The sequence below is a fragment of the Heloderma suspectum genome, chromosome 9 (assembly GCF_057233095.1).
Source record: "Heloderma suspectum isolate Gila_16-S chromosome 9, 16-S_ref, whole genome shotgun sequence".
Classification (NCBI taxonomy): domain Eukaryota; kingdom Metazoa; phylum Chordata; class Lepidosauria; order Squamata; family Helodermatidae; genus Heloderma; species Heloderma suspectum.
This window is the reverse complement of record NC_139466.1, coordinates 37,782,901-37,802,076: the sequence shown is the minus strand read 5'-3', so window position 1 is coordinate 37,802,076 and position 19,176 is coordinate 37,782,901. Positions and strand designations below refer to the sequence as shown.

The 19,176-nt window shown below is 43.1% G+C and overlaps 1 protein-coding gene across 2 annotated transcripts in view; it reads right to left on the bottom strand.

Annotated features, from left to right (window-relative positions):
- Nucleotides 1–1,004: 1,004 nt before the first annotated feature.
- The window catches only part of LOC146338613 (UDP-N-acetylglucosamine transferase subunit ALG13-like), a 58,860-nt gene continuing 40,688 nt past the window's right edge, over nucleotides 1,005–19,176 (bottom strand). Inside the window, exons 20-25 of one of the 2 annotated variants that reach the window (XR_014784861.1) lie at nucleotides 17,422–17,587; nucleotides 9,104–9,229; nucleotides 5,394–5,434; nucleotides 4,009–4,192; nucleotides 1,465–2,073; nucleotides 1,005–1,404 (exon numbers count right to left, since the gene is read on the bottom strand). Coding sequence is in view for 1 of the 2 variants with exons in the window: in XM_084814148.1 (XP_084670274.1) it covers nucleotides 1,799–2,073; nucleotides 4,009–4,192; nucleotides 5,394–5,434; nucleotides 9,104–9,229; nucleotides 17,422–17,587 (792 nt within the window). In the remaining variant the exon portion in view is untranslated. Of the gene's footprint in view, nucleotides 2,074–4,008; nucleotides 4,193–5,393; nucleotides 5,435–9,103; nucleotides 9,230–17,421; nucleotides 17,588–19,176 lie in introns of both variants that reach the window. The other variant, XM_084814148.1, reaches the window with a different exon arrangement.

Sequence of the window (19,176 nt, the reverse complement as noted above, 5' to 3'; positions counted from 1 at the left end):
CATGTTATGGAAAGGTGTGGCATAAATGCTTTAAATGAAATCCTTTGCCTGGAAATAAGTCCAACTTTCAGCAGCAAGCCACGAGAAGCATCAAGCTAAATTTGTCTCTTTTTAGCCTCTGTCACGGTCTGCTGCCAAATTTTGCCAATGGACTGCCAGGGATTTTTGCCATGCCGCTGAATTCCAGGGGCATGGAAGGAGTGGAAGTCAAGCAGCAGAAGTCCAGGAAATTGGCCCCTGTGCTCCCTGAAGTTGCCCACTTCTGCCATGGTTGAAAGTTATTGAGTGTATAATCCAGAGAGAAAAGGCAGCAGAAAAGTCACATGGAGACACCACTATGCGCTCGAACTATGAACTGATGAGGTTGTCCATAAGCTGCAGTGGCTTCAAGCACACAAACATGCAAGTTGAAATTATGGCAGCATGAGGAAGGGAAGGTACCATAAAAAAGGTAGGTTAAACAAAAGGAATTAACAAGCAAGACCCGATTTAAATGTGATGGCAGTTGTGTAAGAAAAATGTACTAGAGTGTTGTCCCACACAATTGGTGGGCGCAACATTAGGATGTCATGGAACCATTGCCTGGGTGGGTGTAACGTTACACATGAGTAGCTGCTGAAGACCCCATTTAAAATGGGAAGCCAGCTGCGTAGAAAACTACATGGGTAAGTTTGTCTTACATGCTCACCATCATTTAAATCAGTTCAAATATTCCCCAAGGAAAGTTGCAAAGGTAATATATCTATATTTTATCCAGAGCAATGCAGTAATACTACAAATATGAAAATGAAGCCATCGATCAGACCTCATTTCGGCAATTGTAAAACAAAGCTCACGCTTGGGTTTTGCTATCAGCCACATACAGCTTTCTTAAGCAGGAAGGATTGAAGCTTCTCTGTATCCCTGTTCTCTTTGTCACCATTCGGAAAACTCTGCGGGGTCCAACATAACTGAATCTCGTTTGCAGGCTTCTTCACTCAGTGAGACACTGACAAGTATAGACTAGATGGTGTTAAGTATTTGTTTTTATTTAGTGCTGTTGATGCCAAATTAAACCCCATTCTTACAACCATTTGTGCAGTGATTTTTACAAACCTAATTACAGGCTACAACAGCAGCACAGAACAAAGCCAAAGATCCCCACCTTCAAGAACAGTGTCCCTTAGAGACCTCATTAAAATTAGAGAATGTTCAATAGGCTGTTTACTAAGAATAATGTGCTAGGTTGGTTACACTTTGGGTAGGGAGTGGTTATATTGAAGTTCGTGGAATATGAGAAAAGATCACCTTGAACAGCATGTCATTTAACCAATACCTACACGTATTGTATTAATAAAATATGCAGAAAATGCCACTAGACCTGCCTTCTCCAACCTCATGTCCCCCAGATGTGTTGAACAACAACTCCCATCACCCACAGCCATTGGCCATGCCAGTTGGGGATGATGGGAGTTGTAGTGCAACTCAGCTGGAGGGCCCCAGGTTGGAGAAGGCTGCATTAGTCCACCTGATATTAGTCTCTTTTTACTCATCACATACATGGTTTTGTCTTGCTGCAGCAATGCTTGATAGCTAGATAGATATATATATATATGTTCAATGTTACAGTGCCTTATATGCATGCTACTAAAAGATTAAAGGCCATTCCCCCACCCCCACCATAAATACAAATCAACGTTAATATAAAATGTGAAAAAATAACCATGGCTATGTTCATGAATGGAACAGTAAGACAGACAGGGAAACCAAAACCAAAACCAAAAAACAGGAGTGCGTTTGTCATTCAGTCTTTCTCCGTCTACATACTTTGGGCTACGAAGTGCGGTGTGGGGTTCGATGAGGCCACATAGCTGACCTGATGAAAGTGACCAGGGTTCACAGCATTGTGGATTCGTGCAGAATTCCCATAGGATGAGTTTACTGGATACCAAGGGCTAACGTAATGGTAGGCAGGCACTAACGAAACACAAGTGTCATATCCAGGTACAGGAGGCTGGCTGTAGGGGTCTGTTACTACTGGGTAATAAACTGTTCCGTGGGAAGGCGGCGGCGGCTCTGCAATGGATAAAGCACCTGAGAGACAAAGTATATTCCACATATATTACTGGACGGCATATTGGCCAATTTCTCAAATCATTTTATTGTTAAAGAAGCCAATGGTTGAAAAACATCAGAAGACTTTCTACTTTGGCTACATTACCAGGACTGTCAACTGATTGAAGAGCTTTTAGTTGATTAATCATCTGTCTTTTAAACCAATTAAATATATTTGCATATTAATGAAGACTCATTATAGGTGCCTTTTTGAGATACGGAAGTGTGAGATCTTACCATTTAACAAAAACCATGGGTCAGTGTTAGATATTAACTGCTTCTTTTTTTTTTACATTCCCTCAAAAGAATCAAAAATAGCCTAACATAAAAAAGGCAAGCCCTTAATTCTTAGCCTCACTGATTAAAACTTTCCCTAATTAAAATGTGCCCTGAATAATCAACTACATTTGGTGGATTTATCTGGTGATTAAAGCTTGCAGCCCTATGCACTACATACATTGTAATTTGCGCAGCTTCTTCCCAAAATTTATGTTTGCATAATGACTAACAGTAAGCACAAAGCAAGGCACAGGTTTTATTATACACATAACTCATGCTAAACCATGAAATCAGATTATGAGTACTAAAAATAATTTACCAAGCTAATACCATACCCAGTCAAATGACTGAATGGGTCTAGGTTCTTATAGTTGCAAACAGTTCCTCAATGTGCATTAGAAAGGAGATATTTTCAGATCAACTACATGTGATGCCCAGTTGCGTGAATGTTTTGTTTGAGCTTTTTAAAAGTTATTTTAACTCAAAGCAGGTGCAAGAAGCTGCAAGCTGACATTCATTCTGATGTGTGTGGGGGGAGAGTGCACTTATCTCTCTTTCTTCAGGCTATTCTTCCTCCTTGAAAAAGCTACTTCTTACCCAAGCCGCTTCTTGCTCCAAAGGGGAAAAAGATATGGGTATTACACAACCTTTGGGAAATGGTGTAATTAGAAACTGGAAACTGCCAGTCATACCTGGATAATCCAAATGGAACTCCAAAATAAATACTCCTGATAATTATTAAGGGTCCTACTGCTCTTTTCAGTATATAATGGCACTGCTGATTTATGTCTCAGGTGTATTGAGTCTGTGGTAATCTTTGAGTAACTACACCTCCCATTTTAATACAGTTTACCAGTGACCCTTGGCATAACAAGGGTAAAAATCCATCTAAGCCATGGTTTTTGCCTCAAGAAACCCTGCTCAAGCCAGTTAGTCTACTCATGGATTGGATCAAGGTTTAAGCTAGCAGAGGTGGACTTAGAAACACGCCATCCCCATGGCAGCCCCTCCAACCCCCTGAAAGCGCTACATGAAGAGTCAAGAGATCCTGCTGAATGGGGTGAGCTGTGATGTGTGTGGGGAGGGGGGATCCCCAAAATTGGGTGGAGAGGTCTTCCACAAGTGGAAGAGCCAGTGTGGTGTAGTGGCAAGAGTGTTGGACTGGGAGCTGGGAGATCCGGGTTCTAGTCCCCACTCGGCCATGGAAGCTCACTGGGTGACTTTGGGCTAGTCACAGACTCTCGGCCCAACCCACCTCACAGGGTTGTTGTTGTGAGGATAAAATGGAGGAGGAGGATTATGTATGCCGCCTTGGGCTCCTTAAGGAGGAAAAAAGGTGGGATATAAATGAAATGAATGAATGAATGAATGAATGAATGAAGTGGAGAACTTCCTCTTGCAAAAGGCAGATCCTGGTTCCAACCCTCTGGCTGAATAGAGAACTGAAGTTACCAGCACTTTCATGCATTCAAACACACACACACACAATATATGTATATGTATAAAATATAAATATAAATAAAAAGACAGGAAGTGAATAAATTGGTTGCGCTAAATAAAAAGTGGGCAACATTAAATGCTCTTCCACATCAATACATACTTGTGTAAAAAGTCTCTGTGGAAACAAACACTGACCATTTGCTGAGCTGTCCATGGGGATTTGACGCATATCGTTCCTCCCTACTTCAGTGTATGCTGGAGGTATCGACGGATCTACCACAGGGACAGGTTCTGGATATGCCTGGTAAGCCTCCATGTGAGGTGAAGGTGGTACCTGCTGCACATACATCATGGGGTTCCAACAGCTCTGGTGGTAATACTTGGGAAATGCAAGGCAAGAAAAATGTTCTAGATAGGCACATTTTTGCAGACTAACCTGAAGCAACAGCTACCAATCTCTGGACAGCAAGTTCCGTCCCATATTAGAAATACGCTTGTGTGGATCCACACTGCCTTATAAATGCCTTAGTCCCATTAAAAATCAATGGGACAAATCAGCCATGACTAACTTAAGCCCCATTGCTTTCAACGGGAGTGAAGCAGGGCTAAACATAGCCTGGATCCAACTCACTATGTCTGACTTGGGAAAATCAATGGCCAAGTCCTTTTCTATAGGTTTACGTTAGGTTACAAGGGGAGAGAGAGCTCAACTGTGTTGCATGGCTTTTCATTCATTCATTCATTACATTTCTATACTGCCCAATAACCAAAGCTCTCTAGGTGGTTACTTTTCCCTTCTGTAAAATGACTGGAATGCCATTTACTCGGTTTTGGTAAAGCAACGTATGAAAGCATACTGCAGCCAAGCACTGCGCTTTATCTGATGTACAAACTACACGTTCAATAGACCCCCAGGCACCCCCTAGGTGCCTGCTGAACATCTGAAAAGTGGAGGGGCTGGACACGATTTGGAGTGGAGAAACTGTGGGAGTGGTGCTTATCTTGTCCCTCGCTCACTGCTGCTTCTTCCCTTCACTCCTTGCTCTCACTTGTGGAAAGCACATACACAGCTAGGAAAAAGCACCTTGGGGACCTAGTATGCAGAGAAGCAGTACATTTTAGATCAGGGGTGCACAACCCTCCCCCCGCCGGCCTTAATTGCAGCTCCCTTGACATCCCCACCCCTGCTGCTGGGGCTTAAGGGGCTCCCTTGACACCAACCTCACCCTGATTTCCTCCTACATACCACTCTTTCCTCACTGCTGCTGGTAGCGAGGAAAGAGCCATCTGTATCAGGATCACTGTGGTGTGTGTGCAAGTGTTTGTGTGTGCATGCGCATGCCTGTGTCTCTAGATGTGGCCCCCAAGCCAGCACCCTTGGGGCTGAACAGGTTCTGCACCTCTATTTTACATGTTTGGTCAAGAGACAGAAGTTCCCATTGTCTAGTTTAGCTCTTAACCAAGACGAGCCCACTAGAATGCCTAAAATCTGCAGAAACATCAGTGTGATCTACCAAGGGCTGACATTCCCCCGCCCCTCAGAAGCAGTCAACCAGAGTGGTCTTCTGACAAGAACTTACCTGCAAACCCAAATTAAAGTAATACTGCAAAATCTTTGGGTCTGAAAAGCAAAGGACATTGTGACTAGATTATTCTGCCCTATTACGTTAATGACTGAACAACTGCATTGTTTCATCAAAATGCACAAAAGCAAGTTGCTCAACATATTCACATGAAAATACTTTACAAAGACATTACAAGATATTTTCCCCAAGGTAGTTAGGACCCAAGGGTTTTCCAAATTGTAAATATAAATAAGTATTAAAGCGTGCAATCCTATGGGGATAGGCAGCCGCCTCCGAACTCGGAGACGACCGCCCATCTAATGCGGGGCAGGAGAAGCACGGAGGGGATCATTCCCTCCGCGCTTCTCTTGCCCTGCATTTATGGCTAGACAGCAGGGGAGGAGGCTGCCAGACAATACGTAGGATGTGTCGTACCGGCACTTCCGCCTTTCCTGCCCCAGAACGCCCTGTTTTGGCCGCTCCAAGGTCAGTTCCCGGAAAACCACATATCCCATGACCGTCTAGCCTCTGACTAGCAGCCATAGGATTGCTCCCTCATTAGTGTATCCACAAGAATTTATTACGTTAACCTACGATTGGCCTACGTTAACTTGATTAAATCATTCCCTCTAATATCAGACCTCCCAAAGTTGAGCAACCCCGCACTAGAGGTAGGTAATCTGGTACCCTCCAGATGTTTTGGACTACAACTCCCATAAGCCCCAGCCAGAAAGGCCAGTGGTCAGGTATCCTGGGAGTTTTACTCCAAAACTCCAAGGTTGCCTATCCCTCAAAGTGTAGGCTAGCAATTAAGAAAGTTACCTGAGGAATTACCAAAAAAAAGTACAGGGGGGCAAGATGGGATGAGCCACATGTAAAAATTATCTAAAATTCTTACATTTAAATTCAAAACTAAACAATTGCGGAGGTTACCCTCGAGGAACAAAATACTATTGCAATTTTTTTAATAGTCACAAAGATTCTTCTTTGCTCAGCACTGGAAAACCTGCATCCATACTAACCAACAAGGGCCTCTTAAACTACTGGACAACACAGAAACTGACATGCTGAAAGCAGAACAAGAAATAGATTTGGGATGTTTACTTGTTTATTAAATTTATATCCTGCCTTCCTACCAAAAATGGTGCTCATGGCGGCTAGAAAAAACTCAGTAACAAATTGATTAAAAATGCAATAAAAGAAATAAACGGCACCCAACCAGGAATACTAGGTGATTTAGGAGATAAATTCAATTTATTTCTCTAGTACTGGAATACATATTGTAACTATAGTAGAGTAGAAAGAAGCATCTTTTCACAAGACTTGAAAGCAATAAAAAGAGAATCTCAGTAAGAAAAAGAACCCCTAAAATGGTCTGGATTGTTGTATGCTTGTGCCAAACATGCCCAAAGCAACCTCTCCCCCAAATTTTCTTTAGCCAGTTGTCTGTTCTTTCATCATTAAGTAAATCTGGTGTATACATCCAAATATCCAAGCAAAATGGGTTTTGGGAAGGGTGCTGGCCCCCGAAAATCACACTTTCCTGAAATGTGGCGTTGCACACCCTTGAGGAAATATACCGAGCAGGAGGAAACTATTAATGAGTTAAGCCTGTATAAACATTGAAGTTATCTGAACAACGGACTATGTGAGAATTTATAACAAATGTACACAGGCATAGCTGGCCACCCTGTGGTTAATGTGCTTCACATTTCTGAGTGGGGTTAGTTTGGAAATAATGCTAGAGGTTTAGTTTCCTTTATTGTGGGAGCACTGGAGGTTTAAGGTGAATAATATCCATTTTCTTTACAAATATACAAGCAGAACATAGACACAAACTGGCACCCCTGTGCCAGGCTGCAATTTCATTCCAACTAAATCCAATTCCTGGATATAGGCCCTACACCCCGCAGTTCTAACGCAGCATGTCAGTTTCTGTGTTGTCCAGTAGTTTAAGAGGCCCTTGTTGGTTAGTATGGGTGCAGGTTTGAGCAAAGAAGAATCTTTGTGACTATTAAAAAAATTGCAATAGTATTTTGTTCCTCGAGGGTAACCTCCGCAATTGTTTAGTTTTGAATTTAAATGTAAGAATTTTAGATAATTTTTTACATTTGGCTCATCCCATCTTGCCCCCCTGTACTTTTTTTGGTAATTCCTCAGGTAACTTTCTTAATTGCTAGCCTACACTTTGAGGGATAGGCAACCTTGGAGTTTTGGAGTAAAACTCCCAGGATACCTGACCACTGGCCTTTCTGGCTGGGGCTTATGGGAGTTGTAGTCCAAAACATCTGGAGGGTACCAGATTACCTACCTCTAGTGCGGGGTTGGTCAACTTTGGGAGGTCTGATATTAGAGGGAATGATTTAATGTCCAGCTCCAATCTCTGAAGCGCAATTCTGGCTGCCTCCAGCAGTAGCTTTTTCTTGGCCTATTTTCCTGAGTTTGTGGGAACAGAGGGATTTAATCATTAGAGGCAAGCAGCTCTTGAAGACTGGTAAATCAACCTATTTCCAGTGCATGTCACTTTTACAAGTATTCACTCATAACCCCACTCCATTCCATTTCCATATTTATCTTTCAATCTCTGTTTTTAAAGAAAACTGCAGAAAAGTTTTCATGTAAATGCATATTTTCAAAATGTGTTTCCCCTCCCAAATACACATTTTAATGCATGCTTTGAGCCAAGAAACTGTGTTGGAATTTAAGGGAAATCTGGTTGATAACAAAGTTCTGTTTTATTTATTTGTTTGTTTGTTTTGTTTTTATACCACCCAATAGCTGAAGTTCTCTGGGTGGGTCACAAAATTAAAGCCACAAAAATACAATAGAAAATATAATAGATTAGAACTACAGAATAGAAATACAACCAGAGTAAAACCCAGCAGCAGTACAGATAGTTAAAATGCAATAGCAGAGAGCTTCGGCTACTGGGCGGTACAGAAATGAAATAAATAAAAAAAATAAAATAGCAGATTTAAGACAGCAGAGCTAAAAAAACCTGGAATGCTAAAATGCTAAAAATGCCTGTGAAAATAAAAAAGGTCCTCACCTGGCACCAGAAAGAGTACAACGCAGGCGCCAGGCGAACCTCCCTAGGGAGTTCGTTCCACAATCGGGTTGCCACAGCAGAAAATGTCTTTTTCCTGGTAGCCACCTGCCTTACCTCTTTTGGCAGGGGCTCCTGGAGAAGGAGCCCTGAAGATGATCTTAGGGTCCAGGCAGGTACATATGGGAGGAAGTGATCCTTCCGATAACCTGGTCCCAAGCTGGATCCGCACATTAGTTCAGGAGGTGAAGATTAGGCCGTATCATATCAGAATTCACAAAAATCTAATTCCTAGAGCATCTCTAGCAAAATTATTCCCATGCTGAAGACAAAACCACTCCCATTCCACCAGCCCTGCTGACAGACCACCTCCATCAAGGTCCTTCGTCAATGTCACCAGCAGCAGCCATTCCAGCAGCAGAGGGAGATGAGGTGGAAAGCAGGGACCATTTCTGCTGAAAGATCAATTGTATTTTTCCTCTTCCCTCCCCATCCCTTCTTCCTTTTGTGTCATGGCTTTTTAGATTGTGAGCCCGCAGGGGCAGGGACTGTATTGTTTTAACAGATTGTATATAAGCCATTCCAGGAGGCTTTTTGGCTGAGGAGCAGGATAAAAATGCTTTAATTTAAATAAATTAATAATTAAATAATTTAAATAAACATTGAAATCTTTTCTTACCTCTAGGCAAGTCACTACCACTAGGATCGCAGGAGTAAGGAGGAGTAACAGTTCCACTGTCCCCAGCATCATTGATCGGAGGAAGGGGAGGTGACTGGTATGGGTATGGCACTGAAGGAATCACAACTATTTAAAAAAGGAGATGTAATATGATTATACTGCACCAAAATCCATACAACAAATCCTAACATGTGCTCACAGAGTGCACTGCCTAGATTCAAACAATAGTCGGAATTCTTTCAAATTTAATCTTGAATAGATATCAAAGGTGTCAGGGTTCCCCTTATGATCTGGATCCCTTAAGCAATTCCTTAAGGATCTCTTGCCTCCTTAAGACTCCCACCTTCCTTCTTTTAACGTTCCCCCTCCCAATAATGTGGGGTTTAGGCTGTAGACTGAGGTGACTGGCACTTCAGACACCTGAGTGTTAACCACAACAGTTTATTGGTAAATTAAAGCAAGCAATTTACAAGTAAAGATATTTACAGAATACAGCTGAGTGACACAAATGGCATTAACAGAAAATAAAAGTTGCAAAAATGCAAGTTCCTCTACCCTAGCTGCATTTAGACTTCTCCAGGCTGGTTCTTCCTGCTCCTTCTTCCTGCTCTGGTCTTTCTTGTCTCCCTCTCACTGGCTCTCTCTCCCTTTATATCCCCTCCATCCCCAAAACTGAAAGTACTGTTTCAAACCTGGAGAAATGAAACCAAACTTAGGAAAATGAAACTAACCAGGGAAATGAAGCTACTCCTCTCAGTGATACCCCCTCCCAACAAAAAATCCCAGACTTCCTAGGCCTGACCTTTTTACCTTGCCTCTGTAGGCCTCAAACCTTCACAAAAGGCTTGATGCATCTAATGCTGGGGTGGGCAAGTTCTGGGGCTCAGGGGGCCGCACTTCCCCCACGGAACCCACCAGGAGCCACCCCCACCAAAACCACTGCCGAATATGCTGCGTTGGCAAAAATAGCAGTGATTTTGCAAGGGAACAAGGTACGCCTGGGAGCACATGCCTTGTTTGCAAGCAGAATCGTGCTACTGGGAGGCTTCTGGGAGTGAAATTCTGCCTGCAAACAAGGCTAACGCTCCCTGCACGCCTTGTTTCCTTGCAAAATGGCCGTTTTGCAACTGCTGCAGCAAATTCCATGATGGCAGGGCCCCACAAAAACAGGCATTGGGGCCATATGCAGGCCATGTGCTGTGTACCCCTGATCTGATAGATTGGGGGTGTTGGGGGAAGAGAGAGTGACAGACTGCCAAACGTTTCCCCAATACCTATAGACCATCACCTTGCATACCCATTCCTTGAATTAAGAAGTTAACTCAACTGGCCTCACTCCTCATTCTGCCTGCTGCAATGGCCATCTTGTCAATTATGAATAGCAGAACACGGGGGGCATGTGTGCATGAGTGTGTGTATGTATACCCACATACACACGCACAGTTCTTCTGTCTATCCCCTACCCAGTTTTCAGGTAAGTCTGAATGGATCCAGAGGTGGAGACAACTGGGGTATGGGCTTGATCTCCTCCCTGTAGCCAGCCATTAAGAATCAAGTCTTTGCCTATCTTGAATTCCAAATCCTGAATTCTTGTTTCTTTGTCATGCTCAAATGAGATGGGATGTTGGGAACTGTTTTTCACAGTAGTTTTTGAAAAGCACACACGTCTTTCTACTAGTGATGGAGAACTATTTAATCCAATTGCCAGCGGTGGCAGCACAGGCCTTGGTAAATTGAGCTTTGCAGGGTGGAATTCTTGGCTGGAATGGAGAAAACTATCATAGAATCATAGAATAGTAGGGTTGGAAGGGGCCTACAAGGCCATCGAGTCCAATCACCTATAACAAAGGTCTCCCTTGTTTGTTAGTTTTGAATTAACCCTTTTTCCAGTTTTTAAAAGTTTCTGTACCTGAGGAAGAGAACCACTTTATGATGTGTTATGGTACACATTTACCCCATTAAATAGTTAACAATACCTGAGCCTTTTGATTTCTGCAGGTTTGGATTCTCCAACTTCCACTCAACCAGGACAATCTGCATAGCTGAATTCAGGTGCAGAGAAAACATTTGTTTTCCCCAGGCACGTTTAAGCTAAATCCATGTTACAGTCTTCTATGTTTTATTTGATTGTTTCAGAATTTTATCATTTTTTTTTTTTTTTTTACAGATGTGACTAATTGTATATTGTCTTGGGTGCATTTAACACAAAAGGGAAGTAACAAGCTTCATAAATAAGAGGAAGGCACAGTTTCATTCAACTTGCAATATTGATAAAACAAACATATTTAAAATGTTACCTACAAAAGATTAGGAAAAACTGGATTTTACTGTACTTTGTGCATCACAAAGAATTTAGCTAAGTTAGTTATCTCCTACACAACCAAATAAAATTGCTATAATAAGCCTATGTTGTTCTCCGTGGACAGAGTATAAAACCTGGGAGAAGGTCACAGTTCAAAAACAAGTTGGTCAAGGCACAGCTCTGGGCACATATATTTCAGATCCTACCATCACCTGTGCACAAATTCATATGAGGGGAACAGAATGTCTTCCAAATTATGGGAATGAAGATACCCATCCTTTTTATCAGAGACAGCCAATGACAAAGAAACTCCTCCTCCTCCGTTTCACTTACCTGAAACTATTTTGCCCTGAATGCACAATATTTCAATCTTGCTAGACCTTCTCAACAAAACAAAGTCACTATAGTCCCATCAAGTGGGTAAAAAACTTCTAGGATGCAAAAAAGTGGACAAGAACCAAAAAGCAGAAGGAATGTTCTACAGCTGTGGTAGGCAGCCCAGCACCCTCCAGATGTGTTGGGCTACAACCTGGCTGGGGCTGATGAGAGTTGCAATCCAAAACATCTGGAGGGCACCGAGTTGCCTATCTCTGCTTACAGTTAGGAGGGTTTTTTGTATTTGTTCTTGTTAACAGCAGTCTAAAATATCTAACCATTGCAGATCAGTACCACCTAGCTGCAATGAGAGCCAGGAACCTATGCAAAGAGTTGGAACGGGAATGTCACTTGGATGTGTTTGGTTACAGCTCATAAAAAGGAAATTAACAGTTGGATGGAAATGGAGAGACAATATGGTGCAATCGCTGGAGCATTGGTCTTAGACACAAGACCAAGGTTTGAAGTCTTGGTCAACTATCAAGGTTGGCTTGGACAAGCAAATCTCCATCTCCAATGTTGTGTGTATGCAGCTGCAATTCTGTTTAAATGCAGAAAAAACAGGAGCCAGCATGCTGTGATCTGAACTTTCATTAAGGACACTGAACAATTTCTGTCTTTTATGAGTATGAGACACAAGCTTGAAAGTGTGGTGCTATCAGGTAAAGTCTCCAAACAGTGGTGCTCATTAGAATTTCAATTTGTTGTTTATTCGGTCAGTCGCTTCCGACTCTTCGTGACTTCATGGACCAGCCCACACCAGAGCTTCCTGTCAGCCATCGCCACCCCCAGCTCCCCCAAGGTCGAGTCCGTCACCTCCAGAATATCAGCCATCCACCTTGCCCTTGGTCGGCCCCTCTTCCTTTTGCTTTCCACTTCCCCTAGCATCAGCATCTTCTCCAGGGTATCCTGTCTTCTCATGATGTGGCCAAAGTACTTCAGTTTTGCCTTTAATATCATGCCCTCAAGTGAACAGTCTGGCTTTATTTCCTGGAGCATGGACTGGTTTGATCTTCTTGCAGTCCAAGGCACTCTCAGAATTTTCCTCCAGCACCACAGTTCAAAAGCATCTATCTTCCTTCACTCAGCCTTCCTTATGGTCCAGCTCTCGCAGCCATAGGTTACTACAGGGAATACCATTGCTTTCACTATGCGGACCTTTGTTGTCAGTGTGATGTCTCTGCTCTTCACTATTTTATCCAGATTTGTCATTGCTGTCCTCCAAAGTAGTAAACGTCTTCTGATTTCCTGGCTGCAGTCAGCATCTGCAGTAATCTTTGCGCCTAGAAAGACAAAGTCTGTCACTGCCTCCACGTTTTCTCCCTCTATTTGCCAGTTATCAATCCAGCTGGTTGCCATAATCTTGGTTTTTTTGAGGCTTAACTGCAACCCAGCTTTTGCACTTTCTTCTTTCACCTTCGTCATGAGGTTCCTCAGCTCCTCCTCGCTTTCAGCCATCAAAGTGGTATCATCTGCATATCTGAGATTGTTAATGTTTCTTCCGGCGATTTTAACTCCAGCCTTGGCTTCATCAAGCCCAGCACGTCGCATGATGTGTTCTGCGTACAGATTGAATAGGTAGGGTATACAACCCTGCCGTACTCCTTTCCCAGTCTTAAACCAGTCTGTTGTTCCATGGTCTGTTCTTACCGTTGCTACTTGGTCGTTATACAGATTCCTCAGGAGGCAGACAAGATGTCTTGGTATCCCATACCACCAAGAACTTGCCACAATTTGTTATTATCCACACAGTCAAAGGCTTTAGAATAGTCAATAAAACAGAAATAGATGTTTTTCTGAAACTCCCTGGCTTTCTCCATTATCCAGCGGATATTGGCAATTTGGTCTCTAGTTCCTCTGCCTTTTCGAAACCCAGCTTGTACATCTGGCAATTCTTGTTCCATGAATTGCTGGAGTCTACCTTGCAAGATCTTGAGCATTATCTTACTGGCATGTGAAATAAGTGCCACTGTTCGATAGTTTCAACATTCTTTGGTGCTTCCCTTTTTTGGTATGGGGATATAGGTTGATTTTTTCCAATCTGTTGGCCATTCTTGTGTTTTTCAAATTTGCTGGCATATGGCATGCATCACCCTGACAGCATCATCATGCAAGATTTTAAACAGTTCAGCTGGGATACCGTCATCTCCTGCTGCCTTGTTATTAGCAATGCTTCTTAAGGCCCATTCAACCTCACTCTTCAGGATATCTGGCTCTAGCTCGCTGACCACACCGTCAAATCTATCCCCGATATTATTATCCTTCCTATACAGATCTTCTGTATATTCTTGCCACCTTTTCTTGATATCTTCTGCTTAGGTCCTTGCCATCTTTGTTTTTGATCATACCCATTTTTGCCTGGAATTTACCTCCGATGTTTCTAATTTTCTGGAAGAGGTCTCTTGTCCTTCCTATTCTATTATCTTCTTCTGCTTCCGTGCATTGCTTGTTTAAAAATAATTCCTTACCTTTTCTGGCTAACCTCTGGAATGTTGCATTTAATTGGGCATATCTCCCCCTAGCACTGTTGCCTTTTGCTTTCCTTCTTCCTTGGGCTGCTTCCAGTGTCTCAGCAGACAGCCATCTTGCTTTCTTGGTTTGCTTTCTCTTTGGGACTTTTTTGTTGCCGCCTCCGGAACAATGTTGCGAACTTCTGTCCACAGTTCTTCCGGGACCCTATCTACTAAATCTAGTCCCTTAAATCTATTATTCACCTCCACTGCATATTCATTAGGAATATTAGTGAGCTCATATCTAACTGATCTGTGGGTCTTCCCTATTCTCTTTAGTCTGATTCTAAATTGTGCAATAAGAAGTTGGTGATCTGAACTACAATCAGCTCCAGGTCTTGTTTTTACCGACTGCATAGATGTCCGCCACCTTTGGCTACAAAGGATGTAGTCAATCTGATTTCAATGTCGACTGTCTGGTGAAGTCCATGTATACAGTCGTCTCTTAGGTTGTAGGAAGAGAGTGTTTGTTATGCACAGTGAGTTGTCTTGGCAAAATTCTATCAGCCTATGTCCTGTTTCATTTTGTTCTCCCATACTATGCTTGCCTGAATTCCAGGTGTCATTTGACTACCCACCTTAGCATTCCAGACTCCTGTAAGGAAAATAACATCTTTTTCTGGCGTACTGTCCAGTAGGTGCTGCAGATCCTCATAGAACTGATCTACTTTTGCTTCTTCATCATCTGTGGTTGGGGCGTATATTTGGATCACTGTGATGTTAAATGGTTTACCCTGAATTTGAATTGAGATAATTCTGTCATTTTTTGGATTGTATCCAAGCACTGCTTTAGCCACTTTATTATTAATTATGAAGGCTACTCCATTTCTTCTGTGGTCCTCTTGTCCACAGTAGTAGATCTGGTGGTCATTTGATGTGAAGTGGCCCATTCCAGTCCATTTCAGTTCACTGACACCCAAAATGTCTATATTTAATCTTGACATCTCCCCAATAACCACATCCAATTTGCCCTGGCTCATAGATCTTACATTCCAGATTCCTATGGTGTGTTGATCTTTAGAACATCGGCTTCGTCGTTCACCACCAGCACCATCGGCTGCTAGCCGTCCTTTTGGCTTTGAGCTAGCTGCGTCATCACATCTGGGGCTAGTTGAACTTATCCTCTGTTCCTCCCCAGTAGCATTTTGACCATCTTCCGACCTGGGAGTCCCATCTTCCGATGGTATACCGACATATCTCTGGGTGTACTGATCCATTTAGTTTTCATGGCAAGAATACTGGGGTGGGTTGCCGTTTCCTTCCCCAGGGATCGTATTTAGTCTGACCTCTCTGCCATGACCTTCCCATCTTGGGTGTCCCTTCACGGTTTAGCTCACGACATCATTGAGGTGCTCAAGCTCCAGTACCACGACAAGGTAACGATCTCCTTTGCTGAAGAGAATGGGGATTACTAAGTTGTGAGGAAGGTAGCTAGACTGATTCTTTGAAGTAGGGAATCTCAGGCTCAGGGGCCAAATCTATGTCAATAGACAGACCTTAGTGACCTGCAGAGCTCCTTGCCTGTCCTCCTTATCAGAATCAATATTATGAAGTAAGCAAATCTAGTTTGTGCAATTCATTCAAATTCATAGAAATATGTTTTTCTTGGCATAGAAATGCAGTGTTTTAAGCAGAGTACACAACAGTTGCTAAAACTCATCTCAAACCTCTTCTACGAGTCCCTCATTTCATTCTCTAGCAAGCAAGTTTGAAGTAGGAAATAAGTGAACAGTGAGTACAAAATTTACCATACCAGAGTGCTCTATGTAGGATGTTTTTGAAATGCTGATCAGAAGTTACAGCTGATGCAAAACACAGCTAGTTCCAATACTCCAAGTCAGGTAGATTACTGAAAGCCATAACAACTGCTATCACAGAGTTGAATGGGGCCTTGTATGCCATCAGGAAAGACCACTTGTAACTTCTGGAATTCATGCCAGGCACACAGACACACACAAAACCATGTACAGATCTCATGGCATATGGAATGACTTTCTGGAGGGTTTTGACTACAACAATATTGCCCCAAAGCAAATGTCAGGACCTGCAATCTGATTCCTTGCCCAGCCGACACATGCAAACGTACCCTCCATCCTCTCCTTTCCATCCTTTCTTTCCCTTTTATCTTCTTCTGTCCTGGTTCCTTACCTCCCTGTTTCCCTGAGTGACAACACAAGACTGTATTTTCAATAGTTCCACAGAGGCCCAAGATTGTAATGTGACATTAAATTATCAGAAACCTCTTTTCTTCCCAATAGTTATGTATCCCCCAAAGGGAGAATATCTGTTTTCCTCTCAAGATGAGTGGGCTTCCCCTACCTTAATTTTCATTCTTCTCCTTCACTTCAATTTATTGTGGTTAGAGATAATGAAAAGTCTTAAATTACTGATTAAAAAAATAACACTCCTTAGTAACTAACTCTCCCTGTAACTCTCTCACTCAAAATCCCTAGGGACAATTAGCAGCTAAAGAGAGATAAGAGAACCAGATGGAGAAAAGCACCCAGCCACAATACAATTCCCGCTCTGCCTGTCTCTGGAGGAACCTTCAGAATTCTTAATAGTCATGTGATTGTAATATGTGGCCAGGCTCTACCTTTCTTGACAGGGAACTGCCTTGCCTTACAAGCCTTCTAAAGCCTGACCATTTTTCAAGCCATAAGCCATTTGTGGGGTTCAAGGAAAGAAAGGAGGCTGACTTGGTGGAACAGGAGTTCAAGTTGTGAGGAAGGTAGCTAGACTGATTCTTTGAAGTGGGGAATCTCAGGCCCAGGGGCCGAATCTAACCAAAATCTGGGTTCCCCAGAAGACCATGCCCATTTCCCCTGGCCCCTACCCCTCTCCTCTTCCCCAATTCCCAAGCATTTGATGTTTTCCCAGCCTTTGTGCAGTTTGCCCCCCATTCTAAAAGGTTAAAATGCCTCTCCTAAGACTTAGTTACTGGCAGTGAGAGCTTTAAGCTAAAATACGCTGGTATTTTTGTTTTGTGGCCCTGCCCCTTTTGCATTTTGCTTCACCTACCACTGACATGCAGCCCCCAAGAACTTCTCAGAAATGGAATTTGGCCCTCTGGGTGAATGTTATGTGTCCAGAGAGTATCGAATTGAATGGAAACAAAACCAATACTTCACCTGGCCTTCCCACAGAAGGGGATACTAAGATGGGTTGCACGGCATTCTGGGGTGCAGATGGGGTGACACTGACTTGAGTTGCAGCTGCAGAGCTGGAGCAGAAGACTGCAGCTGGGGCAGTATTAACACATGAAGAGCTAGAAATAACTGCAGAATTCACCATTACCTGCAAATGAGCAACCACCAAAAAAGAGAGAAAAAGGAGATAGGATTCAGCATACTTTCTGCAACAGGTAGCCTCGATGATCACAGCATGAGAGTCAATAGCTTTTTGGTATGGGAAGCTCTCTGGTGTAACGGAACATTTTGTTTATAACGGCCCAATTTGGACCTAATACCAATCCACAGTTTAGCCTCAATTTCACTCTTTGAGTTCCTTAAGAACTGCTATGTGAATGCCACCCAGGCCCACAGGCTTTTTACTTTAAAAAAAAACTAATCAGCTCCAAACTTCCTTTGTCTCCTCAGCATAGCATAGTTCTTCAGCTGCACTCTTAGAAAAACAATGGTTGCAGAGATACCCACCTTACTGCACTTGATCAGCTCTGCAGCAAAGTCTGTGTCCCATCTCTTTTCTAAGTCATTAATTAATCTGTGTTTAAGAAGCAACTCTGATTACTCTAAATGATTCAACTTAAGAAGCAACTTGGTGGATGATTCCTACGTGATCTGAAGTAGGTTAGAATTAGTGCTAGGCCAAAGTAGCCAGCTGAATTTTGTAATTTTCAGAAGGGGTGTGTGTGTGTGTGTGTGTGTGTGTGTGTGTGTGAAATAGGGATGTCAGAGAATTCCACCACGGATCTCAGGGAGGCTGAATGCCAGCACATTCGGCCCCCCGAAATCGGTGGCGGAACGGTTTGCCCCCCCCCGCCCCCCCGGGACGAGACTTACCTGGGGCAGATCTTCCTGGCGGCGGCAGCTGCCGGTCTTCTGACCGGCTGCCGCCGCCATTTCCAGTTAAAAAAAAAAAAAAACGTGATAGGCTACGTAAATGTTTACGTAGCCTATCATGTCTGACTTAAAAACAAAACAAAACACAACGCGTGTACGCAAATGGCGGCGGCCACGGCCGCTGCCATTTGCGTTCCTTATTTTGGCACGTCTTAGTCTACGTCAAGATTTACATAGACTAAGACAACGAAAATAAGGGGAACGCAAATAGCGTAGCGACTGTTTTGCGTACGCGCGTTGTGTGTTTTTTTTTGTTTTTTTAAAGTCAGACATGATAGGCTACGTAAACATTTATGTAGCCTATCATGGCTGACTGCAGGGACGCGAATTTGCCAGATGTCCGGCTGCTGGTGTAGCCGGCCGGCGGCTCCACAGAATCCCTGCGGAGCACAGCCAGCCGGCCAGGATTCCAGGGGGGAGGAATGGAGCACCCCCCCGGTCCAGGATTCCGGGGGGAGGGATGGAGCGCCTCCCCCCCCACCATCAACATAATCCACGAAAGGTAAGTGACTTTTGTACATCCCTAGTGTGAAACACTCCTCAAAGTTTGGTGTAATTGGGCAGGCAAATTGCATGAAAATTACAGACTTACCTTAAATACCAGGTGTGCATTTTTTTCCCCTTCTTCTCTTTTTTCTCTTCCTTTAAACAAAAATGTGTCATTGCCTCTTAAGCAACTGGGCCACATTTCTGGGCCACAATGCTACATTCATCTGCTTAAAGCAACAGCAGTGCTTTTTTTTTGTTTGTTTAAAGGGAAATAAATAGAAAACCATGGCCACCTCGTATTTAAGGCAAGTCTGA